The sequence below is a fragment of the Myxine glutinosa genome, chromosome 2 (assembly GCF_964187855.1).
Source record: "Myxine glutinosa chromosome 2, kmMyxGlut1.1, whole genome shotgun sequence".
Lineage (NCBI taxonomy): Eukaryota > Metazoa > Chordata > Myxini > Myxiniformes > Myxinidae > Myxine > Myxine glutinosa.
The window spans coordinates 239,561,778-239,572,736 of record NC_136262.1 but is presented as its reverse complement, the minus strand read 5'-3'; the positions used below and the strand labels follow the sequence as shown (position 1 = coordinate 239,572,736).

Here is a 10,959-nt window from a genome sequence, read left to right as displayed (position 1 = left end):
GTGTCTAGCCCCACGGAGCTCGATTTTTCATTTTTTTTTATTTTTTTTATTTTTTATATACTTTTTTTTTTTTTCATTTCATGTTTCACCGAATTTTCGGTATTGTGCAGCTAACTAACCTCATAACTGATTATACATTATTTTCTATCTCATTTCAAGGTCAGTAACCTTCGTTTTGACATTTCCGGGCCTGTTTCGGTTACAGTCCGTCCTTTGTCATTGAATACCGCTCGCCCGTGAACCATCGTCGTCTCCTGACTTGTAATTAAATTATTTTGGTTGGTCTATGGGTTTTCAGACCAGTTAACTTTAATGGTTTCTACAGGACCAGTTGAACTTAAAAGGTTTCTTTTGGTTTCTATGGGTTTCAGACCAGTTGCTTCTAATGGTTTCTATTGGTTCCAACTGGATCTGATTTGGTTTCTACTGGAAACTCTACTGGTTCCTGCAGAAACTGTGATTTACAACAGAGACCCATAGAAATGTCCGACTGCTCTCTATTGATTTATATGGGATTTTTGACCTGGGATACAGGTGCTTCATCACATAGCAATATGACAGTGTTTCTCATCTTCTTTTTCATTGGTTGATTATCAAATTTAATTTTGCAGGCAGAAATTCTTAATAAATGAAAACTGGAGAAATTAACTATGTGTACTTTGAAGTTCAGTTATGAAAAAGATTATATTGACATAATTAGCTCGTCCTCCGCGCAGTTGGAGATGGGGTTTTGCAATCACTTCTGTCTGTGCATCTGTCCGGGCTACAACTTTTTTTTTTTTTACCATTTGAGCTCTTGTCATCAAATTTTCAATAAAGCCTAATTATGAGAAGATGGAGAAGACAAATTAATAATTTGGTCAAAAGTTCAAAGGTCAACCAGCATAAAATCGTCAATTTTCATCCGATTGACCTGAAATTAAAAAAAAATTGCACATTGGGTCACTGAATTGGCTCACCAATCAAAAGCAAGAAACCAATTGTTTTTTTTTTGTTTTTTTTAAAATCAGAAGGTCAAGGTTGCATAAAATATGAATGTGTCAGTCATATCAATGTCAGTGACCCAATTCAGAGTGTAACCTGTGTTCTGTCAAGGTTAAGGTCATAAAAGGATCAATTTTCATCCGATTGACTTAAAATTTGAACATGGTTTGCATATTGCGTCACTGAAGCATATTGTGAGGTCAAAAGGTCAAGGTCATCTAAAATCATGAATCTTTTTGTATTGTTTCGCTGTCTTCGTCATGACGAATGTCTGAATACAAAGCGGACGTGGACGGACTTTGCATTTTCAGCTGCTATAGTCCTCATTCTGGAAATACTGTCCTTTATATTCCAAAAAGATTCCCGTTGTTTCCTTGTCAGGGAGGTGTTCTCATTCCTCCACATCCTCCCCCAATCCACCGCACTTCCCCTTTCCCCACCGGCCACCACCGCCTTGACCCGCAGACCGCAGCACATTCGTCACCGCCCTCGTGGATTCTTCATTCTCTGCACGAAGGATTGGAGACGTGTATTCTCCAATAAACTCCAATACACTCAGAACTCCGCTGCCCGTCTACTCACCCATTCCCGGACCCGTGACCACATCACCCCCGTCCTTTACAAGCTTCACTGGCTCCCCATCTCCCAGAGAATCCAGTACAAAATCCTCCTCTTGACCTACAAAGCCCTCCATAACCTGGCCCCATCCTACCTGGCTGACCTCCTCTCCAGACACACTCCCACCCACAACCTCCGCTCTGCTGGTACCAACCTCCTGACCCCCCCCCCATCCGGACCAAATTTAGATCCTGGGGGGACAGGGCCTTCTCCATCGCTGCTCCCACCCTCTGGAACTCGCTACCTCACACCATCAGAGACTCCTCCTCACTCACCACATTCAAAACATCACTCAAGACCCACCTGTTCAACACTGCATTCAACATTTAACCCACAGCATCTAACCCCTGACTATCTCCTCTCCTTCTCCCTCCTTTGTGCTTTGAATATTTCCCTATTGATTCTTCTTTTTTGCAATTGTTTTTATGTTTTGCTATGCATTATGTTTTGCACTCTGTCAAAGCGTCTTTGGGCTTCCTGAAAAGCGCTATATAAAATAAATGCATTATTATTATTATTATTATTCTCCGTTGGTTATTTTTCTCAATTTAACTCCTCTCCTCAGCTGTACGTAATATGTAGACGTATAGACCCGTTTGCGAATTTTGAACCCAGTCACGGCAGCCTCGTGGAGTCAAGTGAAGGGGAAAATAAAAGTACGTGTGACGTCATCACGCAGAACGGGCGGGCCTATATAAGCGCCGCGCACGGGAGGTTCGTTCCCTGCCTGCGTGACCTTGCTCGCGGTTTGAACGTCGGCGATCCGGTTAAACAAACGAGACCCACCATGGTTCACAAGCTCGTGATCGTGCGGCACGGTGAGAGCACGTGGAATCAGGAGAACCGTTTCTGCGGCTGGTTCGATGCGGACCTGAGCGAGCAGGGCGATGCGGAGGCGCGGCGCGGCGCTCTCGCCGTCAAGGAGGCCGGTCTGCATTTCGACCTGTGCTTCACGTCCGTACTGAAGCGCGCCGTCCGCACCCTGTGGCACATCCTCGACGGCACCGACCAGATGTGGCTCCCCGTCGTACGTACCTGGCGTCTCAACGAGCGCCATTACGGTGGCCTCACGGGTCTGAACAAAGCCGAGACTGCGGCCAAGCATGGCGAGGAGCAGGTCAAGATCTGGAGACGCTCGTTCGACGTTCCCCCACCACCCATGGACGCCCAGCACCCATACTTCAAGATCATTGCTAAGGTGCGTGTGACCTGTGTCCGTGAGAGAAGTCACCGCTCCGTCGGTTCCATTCGAGGACGGATGTCTGAATCGGGTGCGGTTTAGCAGCACACAGGACTAAATCCTGACACCGCTCGAGGTCTTGTCTTGACCCTGTATCCTGGCAATGAGTAGGCGAGCTATCTCCAGCATCCTGAACAAATTGCATATTGGTGCCATAACCTCCATTGGGCATCAGTGGCACAGCTGTGCTCCCAGCAATGATGCAACCAACAGCAATAGGCTACCCACAAAAATATATACTCCTGCTAAAATCGAATCCACCAATATGTGGTGTACCTGTCCCTGTTTGTGATAAAATACCAATCGAGCAGCAATCTACCTTCCATGACACAACAGGGTCAGAATCAAACCATCGACCAGAATCTGAGCGGACGCTCTCACGGTCTAACTATAGTGGATCCGGGATTCGGATCCGGCTACTAGAGTTTTAAAAAGTGATTCTTCACCATTGAGGGATATGGCCCAAAACGATACATAGCAGGATATGTCAAAAAGATGTGGGCGGATGATTTTGATTAAATGTGATTCTGTATTGTGATTTTTCTGTTCTACTCGGGGATACAAAACGTAAAGTGTTCACCTGGCGGAGGTATGCTCTCTACTGAGTGCCGTTCTAGTTAACTCTGCTTTAACTTGGATGAACTTTTAAAACTCTAAATATTAAACTTGATGCCGAATGTGCCCTAATGTGAGCTTATCCACAATGTACGTCTGTCCTAATGAGTTTATTAGTGAAATGAAGCCCGGCCGATGGCCAGAAACGGGGCAGACTGCAGTGCAGCCTTGTGGGCCACTTGGGCCGAAGAGGGCATATGATGTCTGTCCTGGGCCGAAGGTCCCAACACCAGATACCATCGACCATGCATGCTCGAGGTGCCTACAAGGTTACATACAGGAAACGGTGGATTCTTTGCAATGAGGAAGTTTGTTACAAAGACGAATTTTTGTGTCGGAATGTATTCCACTTTGTGTTGCTGCACTCTCTGCCGTGTACTCATTGAATCTCGTGAGCCTCGACTATGTAGACCAAAAAAAAAAGGATTTATTGTTGTTTGGTGGGTTAACTCGCACAGGGTAATCCAAAATTGGGAGTGATGTTTCCACAATAGCTGGAGATTGCTACGCTCATTCATTTTGTATTTTCTTGTGATGCACTTTATTTTGTGTAGCATCACGTTTTTGCCAATTTTTTAACTTCTTTAACGGCCACAATTATTCCCACGGTCTTGTGGGTTTGGCCAGGGGAATTTTTGAGTCCAGTATTTCACGAACTGGCTGACTCGGCCTGATTGAGTTCGGTTAGGGCACAAATTAGTCATTTGTTCATGGTGCCGATGATAAATCACCTCCTCTCTACCCAAGGACACAATGGGATCTTCAATGTTGGTAAACGGAACGCTCGTTTAACGTTAATCACGAGAGATGTACACATTGAATTGCCCTGCCTGTGAAACACCAGGATGGTGGTTTGTAGCTGCCTGGATTCAAACCCAGACTAGAGAGCTTGGAGGTGAGTGATGTCAATTTTTCTGTTCTGCTCACCCTGTATATGCATATATACAGGGTGAGCCAGAAATATGGTTATTTATAACTTGTGTAAAGAATGAATGATCGTTTTGAGGCCATTTTTCCCCGCTAGATTTGGGGATAGCCTTGCGGGCCCCATGACAATCATGGTTCCCTGTTTTGAGGCAATGTTTTTATGGCCGGATGCCCTTCCTGACGCCAACCCTTGGTCACGCTCTTACGATGCGCAGGGATGCGGTGCACCTATTCTAAATCGGGGTACACACCGTGATCATTCATCCCAGCAAGCTGGTACTCGATTTGCCGACGTCGGAAGGATGACAGGCTGAGTTAATTGCTGCAGTCAACCAACGCCCCCTGACGTTAATTCAGCAATCGACCGGGATTCGAACCCAGGATCCTAGGATCCCAAGCCGGCACCCTAACCGCTAAGCCAACACCAGGCTTAATAACACTTGTGTAAAGGAGATAAAAAATTGTATTTCAAAACAAATTCTTACAAGAAAGTGAAGTACACAACATGCCATTTATTTGTGGAAAAGAACATCTAGGAGATGCGCACAATTTCGTCTGACACATTCCTCCAATCTTGGCCGCCAATTATTCATGACGTTCTGCAACATGGCCATGTCGATATCATTGATTTCGCGTCTGTTTTCCTCAAGTTCATGAAGAGTTTGTGGACGGTTAACATACACTTTTGTCCTTCAGATATGACCACAAGAAATCACATGCAGTCAAATCGGGTGACCTCGCTGGCCATGGAATATCGCCATTTCTGGAAATGACATGCTTTGGAAAGGGCGCCCTTACAGTAGTCATGGACACTGGCGGTGTGGGAGGTTGCACCATCTTGCTGAAACCACGTCATTGGGCTCACTTCTGCAAATCTGTTTAATTCTCTGGAGAGGAAGTTAGAAACCATATCGGTATATCGAGCTGCAGTAACAGTGACGGCATTTCCGTTATCGTTCTCAAAGAAGTAAGGCCCTAAGATGCCGAACGACAAAAGTGCACACCACACTGTGAACGAGTTGAACCGGTCCTCTCAAACTTCTGAACCCATAGCTTGATGGCACGAACAGATGGCACATTTCCATGACGTTGAACATTGAAATGGAGTTTGAATTGACGTTGTGCAGCAGTTGCTCCATCATTATTCTTGTAAAAAGCTTTGATAGCGAAAGCGCGTTCTGCACCCGACCAGTTCCACATGGTCACTCGCGTTCTGCCTGCAGAAAAAAGAAAAAAAAATCAGTAAAAAATAAAAATAATTAAAATGCATGTTATGTTATTCAATATCATGAATGAATTTCTTTTGAAATACAATTTTTTTTTTTTCCTTCACACAAATTTCAAAAATGACCATTTCTGGCTCACCCTGTATATATATATATATATATATATATATATATGTCTATATATGTATATATTTGCTGTCTGGAAGTACTTTATCTCAGAATAGTTTTGTTGTTGGAATATGATAAGGTTGCAAATCCCCCAGCACATCTTTTTACCTGCCAGAATTTATCATTTCCAATATCATATTTGCATTCGCAAAGCAATGTTAAAACGCGCCTTCCTTGTATTGTAACCATAGTATCTGATTATTTAATTTTTCTCCTGATGCATTCATCCATTACTATTAAGGTCCCCACGCGTGCTAGCACTGGTAAGAACAGGTTGGGGGTGTGCATTTGCAGGACCGGCGTTATGCTGATGTGAAGGCGAGCGACATGCCGGCATGCGAGAGCCTCAAAGATACCATTGGACGAGCTCTTCCATGCTGGAATAATGACATTGCACCACTCATCAAATCTGGCAAGCGTGTGCTGATTGCTGCGCACGGCAACAGCCTGCGTGGAATAGTGAAGCACCTGGAAGGTGAGCAGTCTTCCTTTTTTGTGTTGCTAATATTTGTGAATGCAGCATTAATTTTTTTCATTTTTCTCTTTAACTTTTTGACTTAATTTGGATGTATTAGAAGGGCTGCCAAAAGGGATTGCGTTACTGTGCATAAATAGATCGTGTCCACCAAGCAAACTGGAGCTATAAATTGCCATGGTGCGACTTGGGACGTTCGGGAAAGGTCATCCTCGAGATTACCATCTGATGCTGCCCCTGCTATAAACCTACAGTTGTTTTGCAGCTTCGAATGGATAGCACTGCTTTCACTTGAAAGCAGTGACAGGTTTGGTAACTATACATTAGTGTAATGCCATTGGCTATTGGCAAAGCTTTGCCATTGGCAAAGCATCGTGTTGAATAGAGCTTGATGGAAGCTGAAAGCATAATGTGCATGTAAAGTTTTTCACTAGTTTGGATGACGTAGGGAAGCTGGGGAGGGCAAATTGAAAAGGGATTAGGAGCAAGGAAGATGGCAGAGGAGTGGAAAGAGGAGGATTGGAAAGATGAGATGGGGCATGTGTGGAGCATCTGGAGAAGTTTCAGGGGTTTGGAACTCCCTTTTCGTGGATTACGTCGTGAGATCTTTAACGCTAGCAGACGGGACACCCAGTTTAACATTTGTCGGAGGAGTGGCACGCATTGATGTATCGCATTGCCTGCAAAACACCAGTGTGATTTGTACTTTGGCTGAGATTCAAACGCTGGCTATACGACTCGTGGGTATGCATGTACCTCACGGCTATTCTGCTGAGTCGTTACAAAGTGATTTTTTTTTCAAGTCACTTCATTACTTCCACCACAGAAGGTGGATTGAGGTTATGTTTTCACCTCTGTCTGTCTGCATTCCTTCTCGGCAAAAGATTCATTCACTTCCGGGTTCCAATCTCGTCAAATAAAACAAAAACTTGCTTTCGATTTGTACCAACCCGTTTTTCGTCACCACCAACTTTCCACGTGTGATGCTTGCAGGTTTTATTCATGTTTGATTCCGTAAAGTTTGGGCATTTTGGCTGAATTCTGCCTAGGTTTCCATGACAACGATGAAGCTATTCCTCCCGAGTTTCCTTCTTTATCCATCTTGTCACCCTATGCATTCTCCCTTCCCCTCATTTCACCAAACCCATTGTTTGTCCAAATCTCTTTATCTGGGCCTTCAACTCTGCTGTTGTTTTCTCCCATCTCTCGACTGTTCCCTTTGTCCTATTCAGTGTACTAATTGCATCACGCTTCTCAAAAATGAAGGTCTGCTTAACCCTGTTAGCGAAAGCATCAATGCCATAGTTGCACCGTTTCCATCCTGTCCTTCCCGTCGCATTATTTTGTAACACTGCCATCCCATTGCTGTGTATTCTATACTAAATTATCGTACAGTTGGAACCGTACAAGATTGAAGTGTTCCACATTGATATAACATTATGCGTGAACCAAAATCTAAGGCAAATATAATGTCCAACTCATTTTAAACTTGACATGTTTTTAACCACAAATAATAATTGATCATTGATGTTCTCCAACTTTCATGCTGTTCAGAAGCCATCTCTCAACTGTCATTGTACAAGGTCATGTGACTGAAATATTGATCATTGTTGTTTCTAATCATTGTCTGCAAATGTGATTTAATGGATGTGTGAACCTCGTGTTCCACTTTCACAAATCCCATGATATGATTTTGTAGAGGAAGACCGAAATAGGGGAAATAAAAATAAATGGGAATTGGCCCATGGGTCCATAATTCTGCTCTGCCGCTCTATCTCACCCTCTCTCTGTTCTCTTCACCCTCTTTTGCTCAAGGTCATCTGCCATCTGCTTGGAAATCGGGCAACATTACCGCTTTACACAAAAAAGGTTCAAAAACAGTTCCTTGCAACGAGACTAATCAGCAAGGTCATGGAATCGATCATCGCTTCTGATATGAAATCCTTCCTCTTCTCCAATGGCTTGATCTTGTATCATCAATTTGGATTCAGACAAGGTCACTACTCTGGACGTGCTGCTTCTACTGTCTCAACAATGGATTGAGGTCCTCAACGCCAAACAGGAAATCAGAGCTGTCCCCCTTGACATATCTCGTGCCTTCGATACGGTCTGGCACCCTGCCCTGCTCACCAAACTCTCCTCCTATGGTATCCATGGAAACCTCCACACATGGCTTGCAGACTTCTCCTGTTGTAGTCAACGTGTCACTCCAAATGGAATTCTCTCATCTTCACTTCTTGTCCAGGCTGGAGTTCCTCAAGGCAGTGTTCTGGGCCCTGTGCTTTTTCTGGTTTTCATCAATGATCTCTGACTCTCTTGAAAATGCTCTTTCTCTTTGCTGATGACTCCACTCTCTGCCGCTCCGTTCCTCGTCCCTCAGATCGGCATTCTGCAGCCTCTTGACTCTGCAGACCTAGATAAAATCACAAACTGGTCAAACCAGTGGAACATGTCTTTCCATCCTGACAAATCTCACGCTCTCAATATGTCTCTCCAAAACGACCGTCTGGAAAACCCTCCAATCTACTTTCTGAACAATCCTCTCGAAGAAGTTCTGTCACTCAAGCTTTTGGGTCTCACTATCTGCCATGATTTTTCCTGGGAAAACGACATTTCCAAGCTGACCTCCAAAGCCAGTCGCCGACTGGGCATCCTCCGTCAAGTGAAGTCCTTACTCAGCTCTACTGAGCTACTCACCACTTACAAAGCTTTCATCCGCAGCTTGATGGAATACGACTCTCCCCTCAAGGCCGGTGCTCCTGCCTCACACCGAGCTCGGCTTCATGCTGCAGAAACCAAAGCTTTCAGGATCATGGTATCTCCCACGATGAAGCTGATTCTGAGGGCCTTTCACTCTCTTCAGGGCAGTTTGGCTGTCTTTGTCGTCTACCGACTCCTCTCTGGCCTAGCTCCCTTCTCTATCTGTGCTGTGTCCCCCAAATATTCCTGCAGGATGCTTAAGGTTTATGTTTTGAGCTTTATTTCTGATTTTTCAGTATAACTAGCACATTATCTGTAGGGTGATTTGCTCCCCTCCAGCATCCCTCACAGTGACCTGTTCACACAACTACATTTTTACTGCGAGTAAACTCACACATGCAATTCTGACAACTTCAACAAGAATCCTCAGCCTACCACTCCCAACTTTGGCCCATCTTTACTCCCCTCCCTCCCAGGGAAGATCTTCCCATTGACAAGTTTAACCCTCTGACCAAATGCTGTGCAATCTCCCCTGAGACTCTTCCTTTATTTTATGCCTGGTGCTCCTCGTAGGCCTGACCGACGCAGAGATTATGGAACTGAACCTGCCCACTGGGATCCCCATCGTGTACGATTTGGATGAGCACCTGAAGCCAATGGGGCCTCGACAGTTCTTGGGAGATAAGGAAACTGTTAAGGCAGCAATGGCGGCTGTGGCCGCTCAAGGCAAGGCCAAGTGATGGACTGGGTATATGAGGTGCTGCTTTCGTTTGGGAAGCGAAGCTTTCTCTGTGCATCCGCTTCTCTTGTCAATCTCTATGAAATAGTGCTCCATCATTGGGCTGCTGCTGGCTGTTCCCTCTTTGTTGTGTGGTGTATTAATGGTGACTTAAAAAAAAAAAAATGTAATGTTTAACCTGATCCTTTGCTATGACTAGTTAAACCTTTAATGATGAGTTTTGATTTTGGGTGATCGGGGCAATGCTCTTCATACATGCCTCTATCGCGTCATGAAAATTATGTTAGGTTCGAATACTTTTCAAATAGAAGGTCCCCACACATTGTTTTGCCTGAATCTTTTGTTAAAACTTGATCTGTTAACTTTCACTTTAGTTTAAACTTCGACAAAACTACTGACAGCAGATTGTTTTCTATAGGATATAAATTTGAATTGGTATTTCCCTTTCACATATTGCATCTAATGGAATACTGCAATACACAGCATGCATCCTCACCTGGAACTGTTGCACTATCCTGTTCTCATCTTCAAATGTTACCCCTTGTTAGAGTTGTCATCCTCTGTATTTGGCTTTAAAATAAAGCCCATTTAATGGTTGTGGTTTGTTTTGCTCTTCAGCTTTTTTCCCCCTCCATGTTTGATGGTTTGTTGTAGTTTTGGCTATAAAGTGTAAGTTGTATGCAACAAACTCCATTAAGCCACCCGCATCCTCATCGAAGCCAATTGTTATGCCTCCAAAAGCAAAGGCCAGAGGTGTTTTGGGTTGTCAATGTGTCCATCCATCTTATTGGGATTATTTGTGACCTCGCATGCACATTATACTTTCAGCTTCCACCAAGCTTCACACAAGAATGCACTAATACAAAGATTCATTGTTTTGATTTTGGATTCAACAGGTCAAAGGTTAGGTACCCTAAAATTATTTCAGACAATCACTCAAGTTGGAAGCGTCTCTTAATTTTTTTTTTTTTCGTGACTTTTTAAGGTGACCTTTAATTGAGATATTGCGTAACAGTGAAAGGCCTCCATCCATGGGAGATGTTCAATCTATTGGCTCCTTTTGTTTTCCTTTTTAGTTAACTTATGATTGGTAATTTGATTTTAGGAATTTAGCTGTGTGGTGGGTGTGCTCGATAAATATAGAAAAGGCAGTTGTATCCATGTTACCTCCCAATTCTAGTATTAAAGCTGAGACCCATCGGGCTGGTAAGGGATTTTACTGTTGCTTTCAGAGAAGGTTGAGGGGAGAGGACAAGTGTGCACAGAT

The 10,959-nt window shown here is 44.0% G+C and overlaps 1 protein-coding gene across 1 annotated transcript; it reads left to right on the top strand.

The window, feature by feature from the left end:
* The first annotated feature begins 2,266 nt into the window (after positions 1-2,266).
* Positions 2,267-10,289, top strand: LOC137420723 (phosphoglycerate mutase 2). The gene is made up of 3 exons (XM_068106045.2): positions 2,267-2,800; positions 6,073-6,253; positions 9,527-10,289. The coding sequence occupies exons 1-3, from the start codon at positions 2,390-2,392 to the stop codon at positions 9,691-9,693; spliced, it is 759 nt and encodes a 252-aa protein (XP_067962146.1). The 5' UTR covers positions 2,267-2,389; the 3' UTR covers positions 9,694-10,289.
* The last annotated feature ends 670 nt before the right edge of the window (positions 10,290-10,959 follow it).